Genomic DNA, 26870 nt, shown 5'->3' with positions numbered 1-26870 from the left:
AGCAGTCCTTCCAGGACTCACAGCCAATGTGGTCTCTTGAGTGTAATAATTAGGTCAGAGGAGCTGCTTTCCATTCTGTTTTTGTCAGAGTAGGCGTAGAGCTGCATAGCACAAATTCATTATTTACACATCTTACCTATCTTGGAAGTGATGCAAGAGCAAACTTCAGACATTTCTGGAATGTCGGCTGCAATAATATTATGCAGTTGTTAAAGGGTGTCCCATTTTGATTCTTTACCCCATCCTCACTAATAAATATTAATGATGTGAAGTACAATAACAACAAAGTTAGTTCTTTTCTATAAAAATAGATGACACCCATGAGGTGTATACTTCTAAAGTACAAATGCAACAAATTCGTGTTTACAGAGACTTGTATCATACAGGGTTGTTCATTGGGAGTCTGCCCTGGAGCCAGAAGCAGTGTGTTAAGTGTACCTAAAGTATACATAGTGGTGCCCAGTGGCTTCCATCAGCTTTGGCTGATGGCCCAGCTGTGCCCTTCTCTGGACCGGGATAGCCCAACTTCTCTCATCTAAACTCTGGTAGCCTCTAGATTAGATTACTGCAACATGTTATACAGTGGTACCTCGGGTTAAGAAATTAATTTGTTCCAGACGTCTAATCTTAACCTGAAACTGTTCTTAACCTGAAGCGCCACTTTAGCTAATGGGGCCTCTCAGTGCCGCCGCGCTGCCAGAGCACGATTTCTGTTCTCAACCTGAAGCAAAGTTCTTAAGCCGAGGTACTATTTCTGGGTTAGCGGAGTCTGTAACCTGAAGTGTCTGTAACTTGGAGCATCTGTAACCTGAGGTACCACTGTACATGGGGCTGCCTCTGAAGACAGTTCAGAAACTTCAGTTGGTGCAGAATGCAGCAGCCAGGCTGCCCACCAGGGCAGGATTTTGTTGGCAGCTGTCTGTCTTGAAAGACAATGGGGTGCCCTTATGACGTACCCACCACACAACTGAATAATGCACCACACTCTCTTGTGGGGAGGGGGGCACCTACCACCCACCCATAAATTTTAAGAGGCAAGCCTTTGTGGGGGACAGTGTTCCTCACTCTGAGGTGAGGAGGCAGACAGGCAGGGATGGGGGATCCTCTTTTAAAGCCCTTCTTTCTCCTTCCTGGGTTTTATCCCAGGTCATGAAAAGTTTACAGTGAGCTTGAAGGAAGAAGTAGTTGAGGAACTGTTGCTCATCCAGCTGAGGTGGAACTCAGATTTTGACATGGTCCACTGAGCATGAGGAAGGCAAGGTTATGCACCATTAAAGTCACATATAACTTATAGAACAGTACTTCTTAACCGTGTGTGTGTGTGTGTGTGTCATGGACCCCTTTGAGAATCTGTTGAAAGCTGTGGACCTCCTCCCCAGAAATATGCACTTTTTTTGCAAGATTTTATTGCACTGGGATTTTTTGTGTGTGGCCAGTTCACAGACTCCCTGAAGCCCATGCATGGACCACAGGTTAAGAATCCCCTGTTCTAGAGATTCCCTTTTTGGCTTGTTATTTGGGCGAAATGCTATTGCTTTATCAGGATCCATTTATATTACATTAATAAAACTTTATGAGAGTTATATCTTAGGAATAAAATATTATCTCACTGGAATATGCTATGTAATAATAATAATAATAATAATAATAATATCTTTATTGTCATTGCCCCCTCTCAGGGACAACGAATGTTATAACAATGATACTGTGTGTGATTAGAATACAGTATGTGAAGCACCTTTCTTTTATTTAACAAATAGAGGGAATTTCCTGAGCCAGATTTCCATCTCCCTCTCATGAATCACTAAACTTGACATTAAAAAAAATCACCGGCTCCCTCGGCCTGAAAGCGAGATAAGCACCGCACCCCAAAGTCGCCTTTGACTGGACTTAACCGTCCAGAGGTCATTTACTTTACCTTTGTTACAAAGGTATCACATGGTATTTTATTATGTTATTCTACATAATTATGTAGTTTTTATATAGCTTAATATTTACAGCTTGTAATGTTCCGTGATCCTTGCTGTTAGGTGTCCTGTCCTAGATCTGGAAAGCCAGTAAAGATCAAATTCTGCCAAGCTGTGTTCAACATGCTACACTTGGTTCCAATTCTGTCTCCTCCCATGCAGTGCCATATTTTATCCTGGCTCTCCCAGCCCTTGGTCTGTCTTTGGGACCCATCTTGGAGCAGAGTGGAGCAGGGGACAGACACAGATATGTTTAAAATCAAACGCTGGGTACCCTAACAAGCCCTAAGGAGAAAGGAAGAGTGTGAGAACTCTGTGAGACCATACAGACCTGTGGTGCACTTTTAAGGTTCTGTGAAGGCGATAGGGAGGACCCCAGAGAAGCCGAAAACCTATGAAAAACCAAGGATGGGCACCATTGGCCTTCAGCACCACCAGTCAACACCAGACAGAGAAAGACATATGGCTTGCCTGCATTGCGCTGGTTAGGGAAGGATAAAGAAGTGGGTCAGCACTCTACTTCCTCTGCCAATCAAGATGTGTAGAGGGAAATAATAATCTGGGAAGAAGGTCAAGGAGGAGCGTAGCTTCTGCCTCTGCGAGGCTTGGGGGTGGGGCAACACACAAATAATTCCTCTAGTAACCCCAAGGGAAATCTCTGCTTGAGTCCTTTGTCACAGACCCCGGGATTCCAGAACTGTATTTAGAGCAAGGAGATGCGATCACAGTGCCCCTTAAAAAGGCTGCTACTTCTATTTCTATTTGACAAGTTGGTTCCTTCCTTGTCTGGTTTCTCTATAGCCCTGCTATTGTAAACAATAATGCCAGTGTCTGTGTATGTGAGCAAACACAAATGCTCACTCACAGAAACACACACACATATATAAATACATTGTGTTGATACAGACACAGTATGGTCTCCCTCTCTCTCTATATATTTGATATATGCATAATTTTAGATGCCAACAGATACAGAAAAACATGTGGTACAAATTGTCTTGATCTCCTTTGAGCCCATGCTAGTGGAAAATGCCCCCTGCAGGTCTTTTTATACTGATGCTATTTTACCTCCCCTAATGAATATTCAAAAGCTGCAGTCACTGAGGACTCAGGTGGCAAAAATAGCAAGGTGATCGAAGCAAGCCCTTCTATAAAAGCCTACGTCTACATTGCTCAGTGCAAGGAAATAGGGTTTGTTATACAGATTCCTGGCTGTGCAGGGGGGTGGGTTCTGTTTCCCCCCTTTCGATCATGTAAAAGAAAATTGCCAGGAAATTTCCTATGAATTTGAGGCCTGTTTCGTGCGCTCGCATGATCACATCTCCCCCCTCCCCCCTCCCAAGATGTGTTGTAATAAGCATGTGTTTCGAAAAGAAAGGAAGAATAAGACAACAGTGCTTTCTGTAATCCTTGCAGCAAGATCGAACATTCAGCATAAAGGGCACGCTGTTAAGATATAGCAATGCATGCATTGTTTTCTACATAATGCAGTCAGGGTCTCCATGGTAAAATGAAGGGGGGAGGAGAAATATATTTTTTTATTTTTGTAACCATCAGCAGTTAATCTAAAGTGGGAGCTGCTCCATTTCATTGTGGGTTAAGTGGCTCACCATGCAGAATTAAGTGAGGGAGTATAAATCATAGCCGTTGTTTTTGAGGGGTGGATTTCTAAAATGCATGTGAGGATTTTTGAAGAAAAACACTGATCCGACAGGAGTTGTTGCTCTGGAGTGTTTGTAAGAGGAAGCCATCATTTCCAGCATACCCCCTTCAGTGGAATCACTTAGACACTTCCAGCTGGTGGTGGGGGATGCAGCCATAATACAGCTTTCTCTGTCCCAGCTGTCTTTCTCGTTACGTTAAATGCATTAGGATGGCTGCACTGTTTTGCCGAGCTTCAGGTACAGAAAGGTACTGGAAGAGAAGTTGCAAGCATGAATTTGTGTAGCATCTGCCAGCTTCGTCAAGACCTTTGAATTGTGAATGTCTTCCTGGCTCCAGCCACAGCTTTTCTTCCAGGCATTGCTTGTGATGAGAGCTGGTTAAAGGTGCCTGAGGATATCACCTTATATACCAGGAAGGATTGTTGCAAAGGGTGTTCTTAATGCATTATGGCTCACGCAGCATCACAGCTCAAGAAAAACAGAGATTTAGAACTTAACGCCGAAGAAGAAAATGAGAAAAAGAGAAAACATAGGAAAAGATCCAAGGATCGGAAGAAAAAGGTACCTTTATTTGTAACAGCAATTTCTTTACATGGATTCCTTTGTTTTACTTTGACATCTCACACTGCAGTGAGAGCAGAGATGTGGTACGCTTGTAACTTGGTGACGGTGGATAATTGTTAAGGCTGTGAAATGTCATTGCAAGCCAAAACTTGCGGTGGGTGGGGGTGGGGGTCGCTTTGAAAGGCAAATGTTTCTTTTTTTAAAGTCAGAGATTCTAGATTTGTTGCAGTGACCAGCGCAGGTGGTGGGCATTCTCTCCACCCCCCACCCCCCACCCCGGCAGATTATCACATTGTCTTGAGATGTGAGCTTGTTTTATTTCAGTGCAATGGAAGTCAGTTTAAGAAATGGCAGTTTTGCAGGTTAAACAATTAGCATCTGCGTAATTCTCACGTGAGGATAAATAGTTGGTTTGTGATCTGTTGGTAATAAATCTGTGCAGAAATTCTGCTGGGGCTCTCTCACATGTTCACCTTTGAAATAATCCATTAATTTCAACAGAAGTCACTGAATGTGCTGCTGCAATATGTGTTTTTTATCTTGACGGCCTATTTTATGGGGAAATAATGCCTAAATCAACTGTTGTTATAAACTTTCTTTTGTTAGGTTGAAATATTGGTGTGAGATTACTGAGCCCCGTTCCAACATCCCCTCCCCCAGTAGTGTTGTAATTACCCTGGGTGCAGAGGTACTTGGGGTAAACTGAGTCCTGGGCATGCCAATCTAGTGTGTGCTAGCCCTTGCTGAATTTTGACTGAAGCCAGCTGGCTTCCCCCAACGTAAGACTTGAAACACAATAGTGGAAAATAAGAGCAGAACCCTAAATGAAGACGCTGTGTGGGCTTGCCCTTTAAGAGGACGCCTTACGCACCAGAAAAGGGCCCTGTGGTGGTTTCTTGGTGCTTAATAGCTGTGAATATTCTTTAAGGAAAAGATACAGAAGCAGCTCAGATGCCTATAGTCTGAACACAGGAATGAGGTTATGTTGCATTTTCATGTCCCTTTGTGATATTCCCTAAGGGACGCATAATCTAATGGGCTCTGAGCACTGATGCATGTGTTTCCTTAAAGGACACATTGTAAATTCCTTCTGTACATATGCGCCTCTGTGGCTTGGGTGGCAGCTTCTCATTTCCTCAGCTTTCTTCCTCCCCACCCCCCTTCTCTTTTCACTGCAAAAAGCAGTGCTGAGTGTAATGAGAGAGAAAAGGCACTAAGGAGCCTTCTGATACAGTAAGACCGTTAGAAGGCTGTATATAGATGGCTGCAGCAAAGTGTGTACTGCAGCATGAAGGTTTATGGGTATTTCTCCCATTTAAAGGGGCATGAGCAGGCTTTCTGTTAAATTACTGCTCTTGTCTCCTTTTCTGCATAGATGAAACTAGGGGGACAAAATGCAGCCCTAAGGGTTGATTTCCTGGCTTTTCCACTTGAAAAGCAAGGATGATATAGATGTTCATGATCCCCACCCCCAAAGTTTATTTTATGCTTTAAAAATGAAACCAGGGTCTCTTTCCGTCCCGCCCCAAACACTCGCAGGAATGCAGTCTTCAAAAAGGGTCACCCCTCAACATGCGTCTTTCTCTCTGTGTGTGCGTGCATGCGTTTTTGGAGTCAGAGTTGAAATTCATAGCCTCCCATTAACTTTCTTACAAGGGAGCTGGGTATTTTCTTTCAAGTAGGCTTAGGTTTAACAATAGCAAGTGTGTGGTGCCTTTGTGATTATTCATGTTGTCATATGAGCAGAATATAGAAGTGGAGGAGGCAGGGGGTGACCATGCCAATAAGTGCCTCTTGATTCAGTGGTTTAGACAATTGCTATGTCGACAGAAATGCTTTATTGTTTATACAGCATGATGTCTTAGAAGGGAAATCTCCTAGCAACCAGGGTGGGACATGGCCAATTTTTTTTAAAAAAAAATTTGCAGTCATCATAAATGCCATGGATTTTCTTTCAGGATTGTGTTATGGGAGAAAGGTTTCAGAGTAGTGAACCTGCCTTTTGGGCAATATATTTTTTCTCTTGGTGTATGCTACAGACATGCTGAATTTATTTAAGAAGTGAATGAGAGAGAGAGAGAGAGAAGGAAAGAACCTGGGGGTTAACTTTGGTGCATTTGCAGATCCAACCAGGGTGCATATTGACTGTAGCAACAACCATTCTGACCTTCCTTTGTGCAGCACGGAATCCATGTCTCATCTCTCTGTTCATTAAGGTGGTGGTTTAGTTTCTTTTTAATTAGCAACCCCCCTTTTTTCTCTGTGAATTGTGAGTCACTGCAGATAAGACCCACCAGCAATGCTGATGCTCAAAGGCTAACCCTTTACCTGAACCGTATTAGAAAAAACCCTCTGGGAGGCTTCCAGTCATATTAAAACACTGGTGATGGTTAGAATCCCTGGGCAATTGAGGCAACAGAGATTTAGCCATGTGATGGTTTCAGTTTGCAGAACTGAACACAGCCTGTTAATAACAGCACCAGACAGACATGATTCCCATCTAATATTAGGACTGCAATCTTAGGAAGCAGTTTCACCCTCTTTGTATTTTAAGTCTGTCTTCTTCTTCTTCTTCTTCTTCTTCTTCTTCTTCTTCTTCTTCGAATACAATTCTCCCCCAGGTTGGCTCTGAAAATGCCACCAGACCACCTAACTCTTTTCAGATAATCTAGTAGAGTTGAAACCAGTGAGACTTCAGTTAAGTGCTTTAGGAAAGAGTGTTGCTTATTCCTACCTCCCCAGTTCAGGTGTACAAAAGAGTCGGTGAATCAGGCCTGTCTTATGTAATACCCCTGTCTCCATTGCCTGTCTCTGAATGGACCGCACAAAATGTCATCTTCTGCAACATTTGACAGATGAGAATATACTGCTGCATACACCCAGGGGGAGGAGCCCAAGGGGCAAGGCCTTGTAGATTGGTGGGTGGAGCCTGGGTGCAGCTAGGTCTCACAAGGGCGATGCAAGTGCCATGGTATCATTAAGAATTATATATGCCAACGGGTGGAGGGGAGAGCATTCTAATACATTTTAGTAACCAGAGCTTAACCAGAGGTATGGATTTGGGTGAGTGTGGAACTGTGAAGTATCAATAAGGAAGACAATATTAACAGTTCCCTCTCACCACTTTGTAACCCAAAGGCGAGTTACAAAGATGGCAGGAGAGACACTGTGAGGTGGCTTCTCAGATGACCACAATCCTCATAATCTGCAGCAGAAAAGAACCTACAGGGCATGTAACTGGTCGGGGGAGAGGGAGCACGCAAATCTTCCCTTTCTTTGTAAACAACAAGTGCCATAATTTAAATGGAAGTCTGGCATGTGATAAGGCAAAGGAGAAAGGGGGTGATGGGCAGGAAGGAAAGTCTGAACCCTGAATTGAGTAAGACCCTGTTGAAATGGGGCTGCAATGTGCCCAGCCTTTTTGAATGCATGTTAACCTCCTCGCTTTCCTATACTCAACCCATCTCTGTGTACAAGCATAACGGAGACAGCAACTCTCTAGGGATGTGAGTTGACTGAATAGTATGTATGTATGGAAGGGTGGGGACAAGGCCAGCACATTCGTGGGGAAAGCCAATACCTGTGAAGTGGCTGTGACAAATTGGTAGCCCTGGTCCCCCTCGTTGCTCGCCTCACGGCCCACAGGCTCTGCCGCCACCACCACCACCAACCCACCTGGCGAGGCTCCTGCAGAGCTCTCCTCCTCCTCCCTGACTCACTGGGGAAAGGCCAGGGGGGTCCATCTAAGGCGCTCTCCCAGCTGTCTCACCCAGAATGAGGCAGGCTGGAGGGGAAACTATTGCCACTAGTAACACGACAAACCAAAAGCAGAGGATGAGGGGCCAGGAGGAGAGGGGGGGATGGCAGTGCTAGCAGCATTTATTGGGAGTAGATGACTGAGGAGAGAGGGAGGGGTGGCAGAGCAGTGGGGGAGAGGGAGAGGAGGAGGCTTGGGGGTGGTGCCAGCCCTTGTGTGGGTGACTGGTAGGAGGAAATTGGCGGCGGGAATAAAATATTATTTGGCATCGGATCCATGCGGGCTTGTCTTTTGGCTGCATTTCAAGGCATTGGGGGCCAGTTCAAGAGACTGGGGTATCCAAAACAGAAAAGCCAAGCAATTTTTTTCTTGTCTGCTAGTTGTCCTAGGATACATTCCTCTAGGAAACTATATTATCCAAGTCTCTGTGAAATGAATGGAAACATCTCCCATTCATCTCAGTGGTCCTTCCATATCAGAGAACTTCCTGGTTGGTTGTGCCCCAGGGTTCAGGTGTCCAGGGATCAGTAGCTGCCGTATACTGCCTAATCAAAGGCCCACCTGTGATAGAACGAGATTAAAACCATAGAGTCATAGAATGGTAGAGTTGGAAAGGACCCTGAGGATCATCCGGTACAACTCCTTCTGCAATGCAGAAATATGCAGTTGCCCCATACAAGGGTGGAACTTGCAACCATGGCATTAGGAGCACCATGCTCTAACCAACTGAAATAATATTTCATATTTGCGCTTCCGGAGAATGCCAAATCTAAGCGCAAGTTTAATATAGCATGTGTGCCTGAACAGGCGGAGAGTCTAATGTGCAGGTTGGACACCTGTTGTGGAAGGTGAGGTGGGGAGACACCAATTCAAACTGGTCAAGTCGTTGGCCATGTTGCGTGTCACACTAAATGATAGCTCAGCCAGATGTGCCTGAGCTGGAGTGGGCATGCTCTCCCAGCTCCATCCTCCTGGCCAGGGGGAAGGGAGAAGCACACAGACTCCTTATGTGATGTGCTTCTTGTTCATTTCATACTAAAACCAGACATTAGCACGATGTGCAATTGTGGCCACTTTGCTGCAGCCTCACCTGTATCTCACAGGGTTTTAAGGAACAGTAAGCGAAGAGCTGCAAAATGTTATAACAACTCTATGGAAGTGGTGATGGTGATAGCGAGTAATAATTAAAATATGCTGGCAGCTCAGGGGTGGCTGAAGAAATTCTCCTCACTTCCCAACCCAGAATACTGTATTCCAATATTTAGGGGCACATCCTGCTCTCAGTTTCATGAGCAGTGTGAAGAGTTCAAATATTTAAAAAGGGTAAGAAGTTATCCTTGAACATTTTTGTTAAATGGCATACATAGTAGTAGTAGTAGTAGTAGTAGTAGTAGTAGTAGTAGTAGTAATTTATAATTTATACCCCGCCCATCTGGCTGAGTTTCCTCAGCCACTCTGGGTGGCTTACTTACTCAGCTTTCTGCGAGCTGTTTCCCACACTACAGAATTAGCTAGTTCCCATGCTGCTATATCACGTCTGTAGTGTTCCCCTCAAAATTTGAAGTACTGTAGTCCAAAGACACAGAATCACAGAATAGTAGAGTTGGAAGGCACCTCAAGTATCATCTAGTCCAACCCCCTGCAATGCAGGAAGCTCAACTAAAGTATCTTTGAGAGATGGCCATCCAATCTCTGCTTAAAAACCTACAATGAAGGAGCATCCACTACCTTCTGAGGGAGCCCATTCCACTCCCTCCCAAACTCCAGATGTTTAGTTGGAATCTCCTTCCTTGTAATTTGAAGCCATTGGTTTGGATCCTACCCTCTGGAGCAGGAGGAAACAAGCCTGCTCCATCTTCCCCTGTGACATCCCTTTAGATATTTGAAGATGGCTACCCTATCAGCCTCCTCTTATTCAGGCTAAACATATTCAACTCCCTCAGCCATTCCGCATAAGGCTTTGTTTCCAGACTCCTGATCATCTTGGTTGCCCTCCTCTGCACGTGTTCCAGCTTGTCAAGGTATTCTTAAATTGTGGTACCCAGAACTGGACACAGGACTCCAGTTGGGGTCTGACCAAGGCAGAATAGAGCGGGATTATGACATCTTTGATCTGGACACTGTGCTTCTCTGTTGATGCAGCCTAGAAGAGCATTACTTGTTTTCAGAATTTGATGCCTTGGTAATTTTGTACTATTAAAAAAGCTAGTGTTCGATACTCTTGGTGACTGGCCAACATTCTTTGGCTGGACTCTCATCCCCATTCACTAATGTTTATGCCGTTAAAAGCATCAAGTTCTAACTTGATCAGGTGGTTGTTAAATAGAAAAGCTGGTATATAATTTACAGACTTGATGCTTTACTATGAAGTACTCATGGTTTTGATATTTTTTATGGAAATAATATGAGCAATCACGTTTGGCCATTTGAAGATGTAAGTGAGGGATTCCTTGGCTGGGGATGTTGTTTTTAGCAGGGCCTTTTAAATAGATACTCTTTGGTCTATTTTGAATGTTGTACTGTTATTAGCTATGGACAGTTCCCAATCTAGCAAGGCCAGGTCTTGCAGCACTGATAGTGCTAGATCATTATTTTATTTTATTTTATTTAAAAAACAATGGAGTATATATTTTGCTACAATTCTTCCTTTAATGTTGCATATAATAATCTCCAACTTTCTTCCAGTACTTTAAAAAAAACCACACACCCTGAAAGTCACCTTTTGTTTCTCTCATTATTTCTTGATCTTCTTTCCTTCTGTAATTATTGCCCTAATTCTCTTGTACATTTCAATCTGCAAGTACTTGAATGCAAGTACTTCTTACTTGATATATCAATTTTATTTTGCTCTTCATAGCCCATTTTCAATGTGGGTGGGCTTTTTTTTGTCATTCCGCTGAATCTGCACTTACTCACATTTTCAATTATCTCTCACTAAATTGTGTGGCCAATTTTCTGTACTTCTTTTCCATGATATATCTTCAGCTGCTGACACAACTATTGTTTTGTTCTTTTCTCTGTGTTACTTTCACTGGGGTTCTGTGGACAAGTCCTTTCTTGGTTCCCGAGGGCTCCTTTTCTTTTATGTGAGACATAATATCTAAAAATAATTATCTCCCCTCCCCCCTTATGCCTCCTTCTATGGCAAAGAGATGGGGCTATATCCTTCCATTCACTGAAGACCCATTGGTCCAAATGAATGAAAGTAGGATGGAGGCATTTTTCATAATAAAAAAATTCCCACTTTATTGTCCTGGCTCTCATCCTCAGACAAAAGACTTGGACTCTTGGTTTGGGAAATTCCAGCAGTTTTATTGAGGTCAGCACTCATTCTGGCCCCATCTTACTTGGCATCACAGCATTTGGGTTACAATGCTCCATGCCACCTTATATGCAGTTCCAGAGGATACCCTGACTCTCTGGAGCAGATAGAAGTACAAATGGCTGCAGAAGGAATGGAGAACCAGCCACATTGCCCTCTTCCTTTCTCCATTCATGGAAGCTTCTTCTGGGTCAAAGAGTCCTCTGGGAGCAGAAGGGACAATACTGGATACAAGCCATGAGTTTATTCATTTATTTTTCCCAGCTTGACTATGTAGTCCTCCAACATACTGGAGGGTTTCAACAAAGTTCTGCTCGGTTGAGGCAACAGTAAAAGGCACTCAAAAGTACAGTGGTGTGCAAACATTTGAATATGTGACAGTTATATCCCTCCTCTCCTCCAGGGAGGTCTAGGTCCTGTATATGGAATAATCCCATTTTACCTCACCACAAACCTGTGAGGTCGACTAGGCAGACAGAAAGCAACTGGCCCTCTGAGCATCATGGCTGAGTGAGGACTTGAGCCCAAACATGCCTAGTCTAGTAACACCCACTACATTGTATTGGTGCAATTATAACTTGGTGGTGACCCAAAGGCAACCACAGTGGTCATATAAATGTGGAGTAGGTAATTGTTTTGGAGGAGGATGTGAAGAGCAGGCCATTTTGCTGCTCTTACAAGCAAGATGTGACTGAATTAGCACTTTGCTTCCTTGGCACCTTTGGGAAGAAAGACAAAGCAGATGACATCTTTCTGCCAAAATTGGAAGATGGCAAAGCCAGGACTGTCTACCACATTAATTAGAAACTGCTCTCATTTCCTTATGGTTCAAGGCAGATCTTTGGTATCTGATCTCTGCTTCCTAAACTCAGTTGCATAGGAGAATTACTCATATGCTGCATGTTAAGATATTTGTGTCTGTTCAGAAATAGATTGGGGGTGGCGAGTTTGGGAGGGAAGGATATATTCATGTTATTATCCTTTATTTCATTTCCTTCTAGAAATTTTTTTACCACCGTCTTGTTCACAACCCTTGGCATATTTCTTCAAATAGTCATTTGTTTTCAAAGTGGTAATAATGCAGACCCACATGTTAAATTTTTATTAATTCATTCATTCATTCAATCAATCAATCAATCAATCAATCAATTTATATTCCCCCCCCCCACACACCCCAGCATTTTCAGAACTAAGCCAATAGCTTCCTTTGATAAAATAGAGCCTCAAATGATGATTGCAGGGTCTGGGTTGGTTCATATGGGGAAAACCAGTGGTATTGCAGTCCTGAGCTGTTCCAGCACTTTGAATTGGGCCCAGAAACCAATTGGCCACCTGTGCAGTCGGGTCAGTATTGGTGTTATATGCTCAAACTGCCTTGCCCTGGTGAGCAAGAGTTCTACTCCGGCTTAAGTTTCTGAACCATTTTCAGGGGCAGCCCACATATAACATGTCACAGTTATCTAACCTAGAGGTCACCAGAGCATGGATGGCAGAATGTAGGCAATCCCTGACCAGACAAGGGAGCAGCTGGGCCACCAGCTGAGCTGATGGAAGGCCCTCCATGCCACCAAGGCCAATTGAGCCTCCAGTGACAACAATGGATGCAGGAGTACCCCAAGCTACATACCTGCTTCTTCAGAGGGAGTGTAACCCCATCGAGAGTAGGCAATCTCTCACCCATCCGCTACTATCATTCATTATTTCTGAGATGCTAATGATAGTTAATATTTATACTGTGATTTTTTTTCTAAATACCCAACTTCCTTAGCATTCTTTATCTAAATAAACTTTGCAACAACACTCCATGGTAGGCTAAATGGTGTAGCTGAGTGGCACTGGATAGGAAGGCAGGCCGTCCCCTAACACACATCCAAGCAAGGTCTTTGTGACTCCACCCACACCACCAGGCATTTGAGCAGAGGCAGCATTGCTCCACTGAGATGAAGATGATGATGATGATGATGATGATGATGAATTTATTATTATTATTTCTACCCTGCTCATCTGGCTGGGTTTCCCCAGCCACTCTGGGCAGCTTCCAACAAAAGATTAAAAATACATCAAAACGTCAGTCATTAAAAACTTCCCTAAACAGGGCTGCCTTCAGATGTCTTCTAAGTGTCAGATAGTTATTTATTTCTTTGAGTCTTTTTTGCGATTCTGAGCAATCACAGATGCAGTAACGTTATTGATGAAGAGCTTCTCTTCATCCTAGTCACAGTGACAAAATCACATGGCCAATCGAGTTTGGTTATGTGACAGAATCATGTGAGGGCGAATGCTAGCTGCTCAGGTGCCGGGTGTGGCGCGCATCCTGCAGCAGGGGGCGGGGTGAGCTGCCCATGGGGGCAGGGCACGCTGCATGGAGCCTCTCCACCGTCTCCCCCTCAGCTGTAGGGTGGTTGAGAGAGAGGTGGAGGGCAGACTCAAGTCCCACACAGCCATTTCAGGCAGCGCAAAGTCTCAGGCACTCTGCAGGCCCTGTGGTAAGTGCCAGCCCCTGCAGTGTGGCGCTCAGTGCCAGCCGTGTTTTGTTACATTTGTTGACTAACTAAAAAGTTCAGGGAGCCCAATTTTTAAAAAACTCATATTTTTGTCATTTTGTCACCCCCCCCAGTGATGACACCCAGGGTGGTCCGCACCCCACTTCCTCCGCCACTGGGCAAATGAAATGACTTCAGAGTGAGTTTAGTGCCTATTCAGCTTATGAGCTTCCCGTAAGCATGTGGTAGGCCGCTGTGAGAACAGGACTATGGTCTAGATGTGTCTTTGGCCTGATCCAGCGAAGTTCTTCTTATGTTCTTTGCATTCTTCCAGATCGGGAAGCACTGCCTTTGTTCTGAATCGGATTCTGCTTTGCCTCAGTGGTATCATCACATTGCCAAACCAAATTGGCTTTGGGATTATGCCACTTGGAAGAAGGTGATCTGTTGTTGAAAGGAAGCCGGGAGTTGCGGCTGTGGACAGGAGGAAAATCGTAAGAAATGGATACACACTCTGTGGGTCTTTCAGGAAACTTTTCAGGAAGCTGTCCTCTAATCCGATTTCTGTCATTAAAATGTTCTCTGGAGATCATTTAGCCCATCCCTGCAGATAGGAGTGTGAAAGACGACTTGCCCACAGTCACCTAGTGATTTCATAGCTGAGCTGAGATTTGAACCTTGGGATTTGAACTGTTGAGATTTGAGCTCACAGTTTATACTCTTAGCCGCTACAATATGTCAGCTCTTTGTTGAAGCCTCTGCATTGACTTCTTCTTAAATTCAGCCATGACTAACATTGCAAATGACGTATGGCAGCCCATGTCATCCTGCCACTGTGTTGCATCTATTGAAAATCACTCCCAGCTCAATGTATGGACTCATTTTGTTAAGGTTCCCAGGCTACAATGTAACTTTTCATGTGATTGACCTTCCAGTTCACCAACACTTTTTGATAACCAGACGTTTAGCCCTCTCAACAATATGCTGCATTCATTCCACCCACACAAATTCAACGTTAAGGGTTTTCTTTTCTTTTTTTAAAGCCCCTCCAAACCCTCAGGGGGGGAAACCCCCATACCCCAAGAGCTGCAGTGTGTGATGATGGACCCCTTTCTATGACTGCCACCTACCAAGGTCAAATTGCAAAAGCAGTATGTCAATATGTTGAAAGTTGGCAACTGAGTCTTGATTGTTGTCTGAGCTACATGGTACATTGGCTGTTATAAAGCTCTTTTATAAAAATCAGTAATATTTTATTCGTAGATATTAACTTATGCTTTTGTGTGTGTTTATCACTGGGTTATATCTAACACAGTGTTTCCCAAACTTGGGTCTCCAGCTGTTTTTGACTACAATTCCCATCATCCCTGACCACTGGAATGATGAGAATCATAGGTCTAAAAACAGCTGGAGACCCAAGTTTGGGAAACACATGGTAATACTTCCATCAAGGGAGGGAATTCATTTTTTTTGTGTGGTTCCCACCATCCCTGCTGCATTCCAATCCCTAAATTTGCTCCGAAGGGTTCCTTAGCCCTCTTCAAAAAGTTTGACATTTCTTGTTTCTACAGTAACCTACGAATGCATGTTGTGAATAAACCAATATACGTTTAGGCCAATTGTATTCTGGAACTCTTGGCTCATAGTGAATGTATGAAAGTTGAACCATGCTGGGGAGAAGGGTTCTGGCACCTTAAGGACTGGCAATTATGGCATAAGACCAACAATTATGGCAATTATTTATTATGGCCTACATTTTCACACACCAGAGTCCATTTCATCCGTTACAAACTCTTTTGCTGTGCGTACAACAAACGCTCTGAAAGTTAAGTCGTTCCTTTAGTTCTGAATAAATATACTAAAAATGCAAGTTAAAAGACAAGCTAGAAAAGGCTTTCCTTTGTACACTTTTTCAAACTTAGCAAAGAAAACCTCTTCAAGGAGAATTTATGGATGTGTTGAATATATTACAGTCCAAGGTTTTCCTGCCATGATTTAATCAAAAACAACCAGGACTTTGAAGCTGTGAAAATAAAAATTATGATAACTGAAGATTGCTGTTCCGCTATCGGTAGATGAAAAGATAAAACAGTAGTTGAGAGAAGAGATTTCCTATGACAGTGGGAATGCAATCAAAGCATCTATATAGGACAGTCCTCCATAGGAAGGAACACATTTTTCCACTGAATGCTGAAATATGTTGCTTTCAGCCTTATGAGGAGTGGTTGACAGAATTGGGTATGGTAGCTTGGTAAAGTGGAGACTGGGAGGAGATAGGATAGCTATGTGCAAATATGTAAAGGACTGTCACATTAAGGTTGGAGCAAGCTTGTTTTCTTCCTGTTCCGGAGGCTAGGACCTGCGTTACAAAAAATGACATTCTGACTAAACACCGGGAAGAACTTTCTGACAGTAAGAACTGTTTGACAGTGGAACAGACTCCCACAAGGGCTTTACCAGGTATCTTCCTTTGCACTGCTAGACTCTTGGCTTTTGGACTGCCTCCCAAGTTACAGATTTTAACTTGTTTGCTGCCTGCTTGACTTAGCCTTGCTGCAGGTCATCCACCTGTTGCAACTCCCTCCCCCAGACTCAAGCACCTGGCAGCACTGAATTCAGGAGTTCAAAAGTCGAAAGCATGAAACTGATAGGCTGGAAAGCCAAATGGCCTGCAGTGAAAGGGAGAGCAAGCAGCGGCGGAGCATATGCCCACGCTGGCCAGGACGGACGCACTCCCGAGTGGTGTGGGGCACAGAGGGTGCCCTCCCAGGCGTGGGATGGCCACTCAGGTGCACGGAGCAGGGGGCGCGGCCTGCAACTGGGGGCGGAGCATGCTGCCCATGGGGTGGAGGAAGCTGTCGATGGCGGATGTTCGGCACACTGCCTGCCCACGGCTCCCAAGCCTCCCCCAACCTGTCAAAACGAAGGGAGAAGGGAATGCCACCGGCAAAGTGGCGCAGCTCCCTCCTTCCCCGACGGCTCGGGGTAGGCTTGGGAGTTGCGGGCAGGCAGTGTGCCAAATGTCACACACACGCCCTCAACGAAGACACCCGGGGTGGTCCACCCCCACCGCGCCCCCCTTCCTCCACCTCTGAGAGCAAGAAACAGAAGCAGGACCTTGAAGCAAAGACTATGGCAGAATTTCACAGGGAACCCAGAGGCTCATTCCTGTGACTTGTGAAAATGTGTTATTCAGATAGCATACACAAGAACTTGGAAGGCGCTGGAGTGAGTAGAGACTTGCATGCACTTCAGTCAAAGTCCCACTTTCTCTCTCCATCTTTGTAATGCCTGGAGACAATAACGCAAAACAGAAAGTGGAGCCTTGCCATTGGTCAAAACATCAGATTATACAAGGACTTGGTTCCTTAACTAATTGTATATAGGGCCTATACCAGGCATCCCCAAACTCTGCCCTCCAGCTGTTTTGGGACTACAACTCCCATCATCCCTAGTTAACAGGACCAGTGGTCAGGGATGATGGGAGTTGTAGTCCCAAAACAGCTGGGGGGCAGAGTTTGGGGATGCATGCCATAAAGCAATAAAAAATATTGATTCAGGGTTCCACACTTAGATTTGTATACCCTCGTTGTTTATCATGGATATGCAACATAGTACAATAAACAGTTTTACAAGGTTTGGTTTGGTTTGCAATGTTTGTCATGGGCCCTGTGGTGCCATTCAAAATGGGGCAGGAAGGGCAGGATCTGTCAGAGGAAGAGGGAGCAAAGAAAGTTCAGGTGGTGATGCGGGGGGGGGGGGGAGCGGTTCCTGCACTGCTGTTGCCAGAAGTCCCAGCAGGGGAGGGGAATTGGCCGAGCAATTGGCAGAGTTGGCTGAGATGAAGGCAGAGTCAGAGATTAAGACTCAGGTCCTGTTGTCAAGGTCTCACTATATTAACCAGTGTGAAGAGACCCAGCAGTACACTCTCCCCTTCCCCGCAAGATGTGCTCACTTGCAAGTACAACCTTCTCTCTTTGGATAAGAACTGCATGGCTCACTGATTCCCCCCACACACACCATTATTTAAAAACAGAGTGGGAGGGGCATGTCAGGTGTTGGGACATCTTTACTTATGCCTAGAACTATGCTTATGAACTGTTGAACTGTGTCTCCTGTACTTACGAGTTGATGCTCAGACCATGTGCAATAAAAGCTTTGGGATTTCTTCCCAAGCCAAGAATCTTTCATCTGTGGGTGGGAGCTGTTTTGTTTTTGTTTTTAAACAATTTTTAAACTGTTCTTTGCTGTTTTTATTGCATGGAAGGTGATTAATTTAATTGTATGGAAGGTGATTGATTGATTAACAACAACAAGAATAGTACTTAATACTGAAGTACCTGGATTATAGCTATTTGTTTAACAGGACATATAGTTCCACATGGTTTTTGAGGAGTTGCTTCACTCTCCCTGATGTACACAGACCGTTTGTGAAAATTGTTGGATGTGGTTTTCTTTGGTTTTTGTTTTTAAATCAGATGTCCAGTTTTGGAATCGTAATGCATTTGACTTGGCAACAGTGAAGTGAACAATATTTCAGAGTAATTTCCTACAATTCAGGTTGATGACCTCTGCCTCCTGTTATTCTACTTGAAGCTAGATTTGAGAGATCCTGGTAATCTCCCCTATTCGGAGGTCCAATTAGGAATAACCATTGAGCAGATACAATAAATTCAGCTTGAAAGGCCACATGCACAATCTGCCTTGGGTCAAAAACCCAAGAGAGGCTGTGTCTAAACAAGCCTTTCTATAAAAGCTTTTCAGATGGTACATTCTGCTTCAAACAGTTGTCAGACTCCAAAAAGGTACTGTACTTGCCTCCCTCCTCCCCATATGGCCCCAGCACTTTTAAGTGCATAAGTGGCTAATCAAAGCAGATGATGCATTTTAAAAAAAAAGGATGTGAAAGGATGTGAGGATAAGTATACCTGAAAGCCACTCTCAACAAAACAAAAATGGCCCCACTGATCAAAGAGTAACATTTTCAGTTACACAGGTTTTGGTCGATGAGTTTCAGGAGTTAATTTAGGGTTTTAACATCAAAATAAACAACCATGTCAAATTTAGGGCTAGACACAGAGTTACTATTTCAGGTTCTCGTTTTGTTTACCTCGTTGCACAAATTCATATGATATGAACATTACTTATCGCTTGGCCAGAATTTAGCAGAATCACAAGATTCATAAATCTATTCCTGATTTTAAGTTGAATTAAACAAAGAAGAGTGTACCTGTACCGAGGGCAATAATGGTGGCACAAGGCAGGTAACAGAATTTATTTGGGTGCAACAAAAACATCAAAAGAAGCATTCATAAGCTGTGGAGGTAGGCGAAAATACTAAGGAGAGTGGAGAGTTAAATACTAAGGAGAGTGGAGAGTTTGAATCCTGACAAGACAGAAGTACTGTTTTTGGGGGACAGGAGGCAGGCAGGTGTGGAGGATTCCCTGGTCCTGAATGGGGTAACTGTGCCCCTGAAGGACCAGGTGCACAGCCTGGGGAGTCATTTTGGACTCACAGCTGTCCATGGAGGCACAGGTCAAATCTGTGTCCAGGGCAGCTGTTTACCAGCTCCATCTGGTACGTAGGCTGAGACCCTATCTGCCTACGGAGCTGCCTCGCCAGGAGTGGTGCATGCTCTGGTTATCTCCCGCTTGGACTACTGCAATGCGCTCTACGTGGGGGCTACCTTTGAAGGTGACCCGGAAACTACAACTAATCCAGAATGCAGCAGCTAGACTGGTGACTGGGAGCGGCCGTCAAGACCATATAACTCCGGTCTTGAAAGACCTACATTGGCTCCCAGTACGTTTCCAAGCACAATTCCCACCAGATGTCAAAGAGAACAACAACTACCAGACTTTTAGAAGACATCTGAAGGCAGCCCTATTTAGGGAAGCTGTTAATGTTTGATGTATTAATTACAGTATTTTAATATATTTTTTTGAAAGCTGCCCAGAGTGGCTGGGGAAGCCCAGCCAGATGGGCGGGGTATAAATAATGAATTATTATTATTATTATAACTGTACCTTCTAAATGCGCCATCATCTCAAGCTGAATGAGGGGGCCCAACGCAACGTACTGACATCACACATGTGATGTCATGCAATGTCATGAGGAGCCAAGGGGCAGAGTCGAATGACCTCTGAACATTGAGGGGGGCTGGCCTCCTAAAAAACCCCCACAAATGGGGGCTTCAAAACTGCCTCGGCCCCTAGGAGCTGGTGCGTATGGTACCTTATAAGACAAAGCTTTCCAGCCACCTTATCCCAGCACGAAATGCATGTGTGTTCCTGCCTGAATGTCTGGTGCGTGTGTGTGTGAATGTATAGATGCTGGTGTCACTGCATGAGTTTCATTATCCCAACTTCAGTGTGTAACAGCATCTTACATTGATGCCCCTGCCATTTCAGATCATGCTACCGTATCTTTGGCTATGCAGTTAACGAATGGGGCCAAAATCTCTGGTTCATCGTATCTAAATACTGTACAGTCATACCTCAGGTTGAATGTGCTTTGGGATGAGCGCATTCGAGTTACGCTCCACGGCAACCCAGAAGTAATGGAGCGTGTTACTTCCAGGTTTCGCTGCTTGCGCATGTGCAGACGCTCGAAATGGCATCATGCACAGAAGCGGTGAAAAGCGACGCGTGTGTGTGCAGACGTGCCGTTGCTGGTTACGTTTGCTTCTAGATGTGAACGGGGCTCCGGAACAGATCCTGTTTGCATCTAGAGGTACCACTGTACTTTACTTTTGAATGATTAAAATTCTGAATGACACATGGGGGCTGGACTTACGGAATATTCTGAAAAAAATTAGGATGCAACTTCTTAAAGAGATATTGAATGGGAATCATGTAAGGCCTTTGGTGCAGTTTCAGAAATATTTTTAAATATATATATTACATTTATATACTACCTCTATCTTTGAAGGATCTCCCCCCCCCCCACCTTCTCATCCTCACAACAACCCTGTGAGTAGGTTAAGCTAAGAGATAGTGACTGGCCCGAGGTCACTCAGTGACCTTCATGGCTGAGTGAGGATTCAAACCCTGCCTTCCCAGGTCATAGTCCAACACTTTAACCATTACACCACACTTCCAGATTACTTCAAAATATAGGGGCTGCAGCTCTTTTTGTTTGTTTGTTTGCATTAGGTTCTCCTGCAGCAAAAGGAAAATCTTGTAAAAGTATTAAAATTAAGAATGTCATTAAGCTTTGGAAAGTGCCGATGCCAGATGATATAAGGAATACACAAACTTTATAAATGGCTATTGCACTTTTGTAAAATAGATGTTCAGGAGCTTAATGAGCTGTGGAATGGGGAATGAGGATGTGCTGTACAGGTGGGCATGCCCAGTGGTATATTCATTTTGGTCTGAAGTTCTTGTCCCTGTAAATTTTGTACTAGCAAAATCTTCAATATTTGCAGATTTTCAGGTACTTTTAAACTGCATTACTATAATGTGGAGATTAGTGGCAGGACAACAAATGTGGGTTTGCGAGCTGTTGCACCTGCCAAGAAACTTGCACTCAGAGCCTGGAAGATTAAATACCTACTTGTCCATTACACAATGCTCTGAGGACTTGACCGGCATTGAACATATTTTGTTATAAATGCCAAGCTAATATGGATACTTATTGGGGCATCTGGAGGGCTTATATCAACTTAGATGTATAATTATACAGAGATGTACTGATTGCTATTGTATTCTCAATGACAGAGCTGACAGAGTAAAAAAAAAATGTCCATTTTTAATCTATTTCCCACCCACTCCCTTGGTTTAATTTGACCTTTAAGAAAACATATAAGAAGGATGGGCACAGAGCCATTTGTGAATAAGTGAGAATTATTTCTGAACTATTGGAATAATTTATATGGAACCCATCCAGCTTCAAATGTAGCATCCAACAACTTTTCCATTACATTCCCCCCCCCCCCCCGCCGCCCCGTTAGGCTACAGCTTGCTAGGTGGCATTTTTCTGATTGGGAAGCTTTCTAGCATTTTATTATTATTATTTTAAAAAACCTAATTCAGTTTGCAGCCAGTTCTACTGCACATTTACATTTGCGTTATATTTAGACTGATTTAATAATGGCTAGTTACTTGGCAAGTACAATATCCATGTCTTACTTTTAAAAGAGAAACATCTGATTCCGTGCCCAATCTTTGTAATTCCCTAGTAACAGTGTGCTATAAAGAAAAGTGAGACTGCGCAACAGAGATGCGTTAGTGGAGAATAGCCCTATTCAGCCTCCACTGACATAAGCCGGCTTCCAATGAGAAATAAACCAATTTCAGATGTTTCAAGAAGTACCAGCAACTGCCCAGTGCTACTGCTTTTTGCACTTCCATTTTGATATGCAACTGCTAGCCTGTAATGGGGGAGGCAAAGCAGGTTTAGATTCTCTATGCATTTCCCATGAGGAGAGCACAAAAAACCCCAGAACTATGAGACCCACTCACCCACCCACATACCTGTCAGCAGTTCTGTTAATGTCTGACATCATCCACATTGAAGACTTCAAAGACTACTGAGATCTGTATCTATATATAGAAAAGCCAGTGCCTTCCCTTTCATCTCCCACACTACTGGCATTCCATCACATCCTAGCATATTCTGACCAAAACAACAGAGCCTGGGGTCACAACAATGCAGATATGGGCTCGCTTGCTTTTGACTGGGGTCCAAGGATTGATGTAAATAGGCTGGGACTCAGCTAGCATGGTGATAGTGGGACTCTGCCCCTCCCTCTTCCCTATAAGTGAACAGCTGTTCTTAACTATGCTTTTCAGAAGTGTTTTGTGGAGGGAGCAGAATCTGTCCGTCTTCCTAATTCTGGGTGGTCTGGCCTCCTCTGACAGTGTCCCTGTCAGAGTCCAATGTGTAAAGGTAAAGGTAAAGGTACCCCTGCCCGTATGGGCCAGTCTTGACAGACTCTGGGGTTGTGCGCCCATCTCACTCAAGAGGCCAGGGGCCAGCGCTGTCCGGTGACACTTCCGGGTCACGTGGCCAGCGTGACATCGCTGCTCTGGCGAGCCAGAGCCGCACACGGAAACGCCGTTTACCTTCCCGCTGGTAAGCGGTCCCTATTTATCTACTTGCACCTGGAGGTGCTTTCGAACTGCTAGGTTGGCAGGCGCTGGGACCGAGCAGCGGGAGCGCACCCCGCCGCAGGGATTCGAACCGCCGACCTTTCGATCGGCAAGTCCTAGGCGCTGAGGCTTTAACCCACAGCGCCACCTGCGTCCCCTCGAGTCCAATGTGTATCTGTAGGCAAAACACAAAGACCTTGACATGAAAGCCTACAAGATATAGACACTCCCTCCACAAACATTCCACTTAGTGTAAGAAACTTTGGGTTGTTGTTGTTTTTTAGTTGCACCATTCTTCTGCATTCTAAATGAACTTCAGGCATTTGTTCAATGGGTCATTTCCCTTCTTTCATTTTTCTTCTGAGATTATGACTCCCACAATAGGTTTAGGTTGCAATTATGGTGGCAGGGCTGTTTCTAGGTGGGGTTCCATGAGGTATCTAATTATCCCAGGTGTTTCTGGGTGGGTTGTGAATCTGAGGAAGTTGAATTGTGGGATGTTCTAGATTAATGAGTTGTACATTAGTTTTGAGAATCAAACAAGTTAAAAAATACTTTATCTAGAAATGGTTGGAGTAACTGAAGGGTTCTTTGGATGGGAAGTTAATTGAATGGCATTCTGTGACATTTACATCCTAAAATTGCATCTAATACACATAATTTAGCACAGGCATAGGCAAAGTCAGCCCTCCAGATGTTTTGGGACTACAGTTCCCATCATCCCTTGCTAACAGGACCAGTGGTCAGGGATGATGGGAGTTGTAGTCCCAAAATATCTGGAAAGCCGACTTTGCCTATGCCTGATTTATCATATGCAGATCTGTGGCTCTGGGCTTGTGCCCCAATTTGCACAGAGGAGCATCTGAGCCAAGAACCTGATTCCCAGAAGTCCAGCTGTCGGCTGTACACCTTTGCTCTCTTTGGCTGAACTGGGCTGCTGCATTATTAGGGACTTTGGGAAGTAAAAACCCAAGAGGCGGGAGACACAAGAATTTAATCTATGGTGCAAGTACTAGTCTCGTGTTGCACTGCTGGTCCTGTGCCTCATTTCTGTCTGTCTTTTCCTCTTGTGGGGCTTTCTCTCTCTTTCTGTTTTAATTTGACACCTGTGATGGGCTACCTGGGATTATAAATAAGCATGTGCAAGAAACCACAGTGAGGACCCATGCCTCTGGCATCAAGGATAGTCTCTGGGCCAGAAAGTATGTATGATTCCTAGCTAAAATGAGGCCCCTGTTTTTCTTATTTTAGAAATGCAGCAGTGTTTACTGCTCCTTACAGTATCAAGCAGCAGATTATAGAACTATTCAGTCATGGGCTCTCTTGACCTTCTGTTTTTCCTAATGAACAACCTGTTGTTGATGTTAGCACAGTAAACATTGCATTTATCTTGCTCAATTGCCTTTCGATTGCGTGGCTATGGGAGATTATTTTGCACTGGCAGAATGTAGCCTTAATGGATAACCTGCTGGTTGATGGAGAGGAATTAAAAGTTGCCCAGGCTCAATGCTAACATGACTATTCTAGTCAAAAAATTACAACTTTGTTTCTCTTTCCCCCACCCCCACCACACCAAATATATATTCAAAGAATCATAGAATCTTAGAGCTGGAAGAGACCCAAGGATCATCTAGTCCAACCCCCACAAAGCAGGAATCTCTGCTAAAGGACCAGGACAGATGGCCATCCAACCTCTGCTTAAAAGCCTCCATGGAAAGAGAGTCCACCACCTCTTGTGGGAGTCTCTGTTCCACTGCCAAACAGCTCTTATTGTCGGAAAGTTTTTCCGAATGTTTAGTTGGAATCTCCTCTCTTGAAACTTGAAGCCATCGATTCGAGTCCTACCCTCCAGAGCAGGAGAAAACAAGCATGTTCCCTTTAAAAGAGTTAGATTCAGCTTCAGTTTTAAACCACACATTTTCTGCCTTGCTATGGACGCAAGCAGCCTAACTTCCTTGTGGGTGCCCAAATTAACAGAACCAAGTCATAGGATTCATATCAATCTAATTCTAGTTGCTTGCTTGCAGTCACACTCAATTCAAGGTGCTACAGTGGCACAGTATATTTTAGGGCAAGGGTAGCCAGTGCAGTAACCACCACATATTTTGGACTATGATACAACGTATTAGAGCTAATGCGTGAGGTTTTCAATTGGGACTCCTGTCGTTTACATTTTTTACCTTGACAGTTGCTTTGGGGAGCAAAGAGTGTTTAAGAGCAGCAGTGCTGTTATGTGTATGTTTCTACGCCCATAGAATCATACAATTAAGTTGGAAGGGATCCTGAGGAAGACATACAGCTGCCTGTGTTCTGTTACTCAAAATACTGGTTTTAATATGTTATTTGATATATATAATTTCACTCCACCATTTTGCCTGGAAATTAATTCCGATAAACAAATGTTGCAGGTCTTAGTTCATAATGCATTTGGCAACTCAAACATGTACCCATTTCTATGTCCCTGCTCTAGTTTGCCTTGTATACTACTACTATAACCCTGTTTCCTTAAATAAATTCTTGTGCAGAACTACAATCCCCTGTGTTTAAATACCTTTTCCATGTGGAGCAGCAGCAGCATAAATAATTTATCCTTCATCCCTGCCTTCATTAAATTTAGAATTCACTTGTGTGCGTGGCATGATCATGCTTCCTGAGTCTCTGTGTGCAGAACTCATATTCAAGTGTGTAAGAGAGGAAATCCATGGGTGAAAAAGGTAGCACGGCCTATTTAGGTTTCAAAATAATTCTTATAGCTGGGGGGATGGGGATGGGATGGAGGATATAATTATTTCCTGGTGCCACCATTCCCACCCCCCTCCTCCAAACTTAGAAATGAATACGGCAATAGTCTGTTGCAGTAATAATCATATTTATTATTTATACAGCACTTCAGTGCCTAGACACTGTGAAGTAATTAATGTGCAACATACCAGTCATGGATGATAAAATGTGATTGTGCTTCAGCACCAGAAAAGCCCAAAGTCTCATGGCCCTAACATTTTCTTTCTCTAATGTTGAATGCACCGTGGCTTTAATCTTTTCATAAGATTCTTAAAGTGAGAGACGTTAAGAGACTAAGGTAGCTGAAATACCATTTAAAACCAGGGTTATCCCACCCACCCCCTCCTTTCATCTCCTTTCTTTTCCTCTCCCCATCCCCGCCACTGAAGAGAGAAACCCAACACAATCATTATGCACAGGGTGTAATCTATGAACAAATGACATGGTGGAATTAATGAACAATTAACTATGATCATATGTTATAAGCAGCCCTGATTAGAATCAACACCCATGCCTGCATTTACAAAATATCTCTCTTAATTCTCACTCGCACTGCCGTTTGGCTTCAGCACAGTCCTAATTCCTTTTTCGGCCTATAACCATACAGTCATTTCCTCGGAGGTAAGGCTTATATCATTTAGTTTTCATAGCAACCAGACAAAGAACCGTTCTGTCCTATTACCAGTTACATGGGTGCCCACGTGAGCACAGGCATAGCTATCAATGCCAAACCGGAAATTATTGTTTTTCGTCCCTCTCGACCATCTTATTAATTTTAAAGCCTTTGTATCTCCTGTTTTGCCAATTGATGTATAAATTAGAGTATCTAAAAGAAACAGATTCGGGAGAATATTCACATGCAATGGTTGCTTGATTTGAGGGGGAGGGAACTGGAGAGGGGAGGGGAGCCTTTGTTACAGCGTACGCTATGCAGCACAAAATAAAATTACTGTGTTCTGTAATTTACTGCTTTATTAAACCAGACAAGCATAAAGTGAACCATAGCAATCCCATCTGGATTTTCAGTGGGTTCCCAGTTTACTACATTTTCAGTCTCTTTCTGTTAATATATGTTAAGTTTAAGTCATGAGTTCTTTTTAAAGTGCACATTGAATGTAGTTTTGGAAATGAAAGCAAGGGTGGTGTTTTATTGTGGTTTTTGTTTGTGGGGCAGAAAATTCATTGCTTTTATTTAAAGGGAGCATCGCCTGACCTATCATAATGTCATTGGGAACA

The 26870-nt window shown here is 43.8% G+C and overlaps 1 protein-coding gene across 37 annotated transcripts in view; it reads left to right on the top strand.

Moving 5' to 3' along the window:
- The window catches only part of ANK3 (ankyrin 3), a 380323-nt gene that overhangs the window by 166667 nt on the left and 186786 nt on the right, over positions 1 to 26870 (top strand). The window contains exon 1 of one of the 37 annotated variants that reach the window (XM_083740245.1): positions 3551 to 4192. The exons of 30 other annotated variants lie outside the window; for them this stretch is intronic. In XM_083740245.1, coding sequence (XP_083596371.1) covers positions 4079 to 4192 — 114 coding nt within the window. In that variant the 5' untranslated portion in view covers positions 3551 to 4078. Of the gene's footprint in view, positions 1 to 3550; positions 4193 to 26870 lie in introns of those variants that run through there. 6 more of the 37 variants (XM_083740248.1, XM_083740247.1, XM_083740252.1 and 3 more) reach the window with 6 other exon arrangements.

Source organism: Podarcis gaigeae (genome assembly GCF_964106915.1).
Source record: "Podarcis gaigeae genome assembly, chromosome: 5".
NCBI lineage: Eukaryota > Metazoa > Chordata > Lepidosauria > Squamata > Lacertidae > Podarcis > Podarcis gaigeae.
This window is presented reverse-complemented; position numbering and strand designations above follow the sequence as displayed.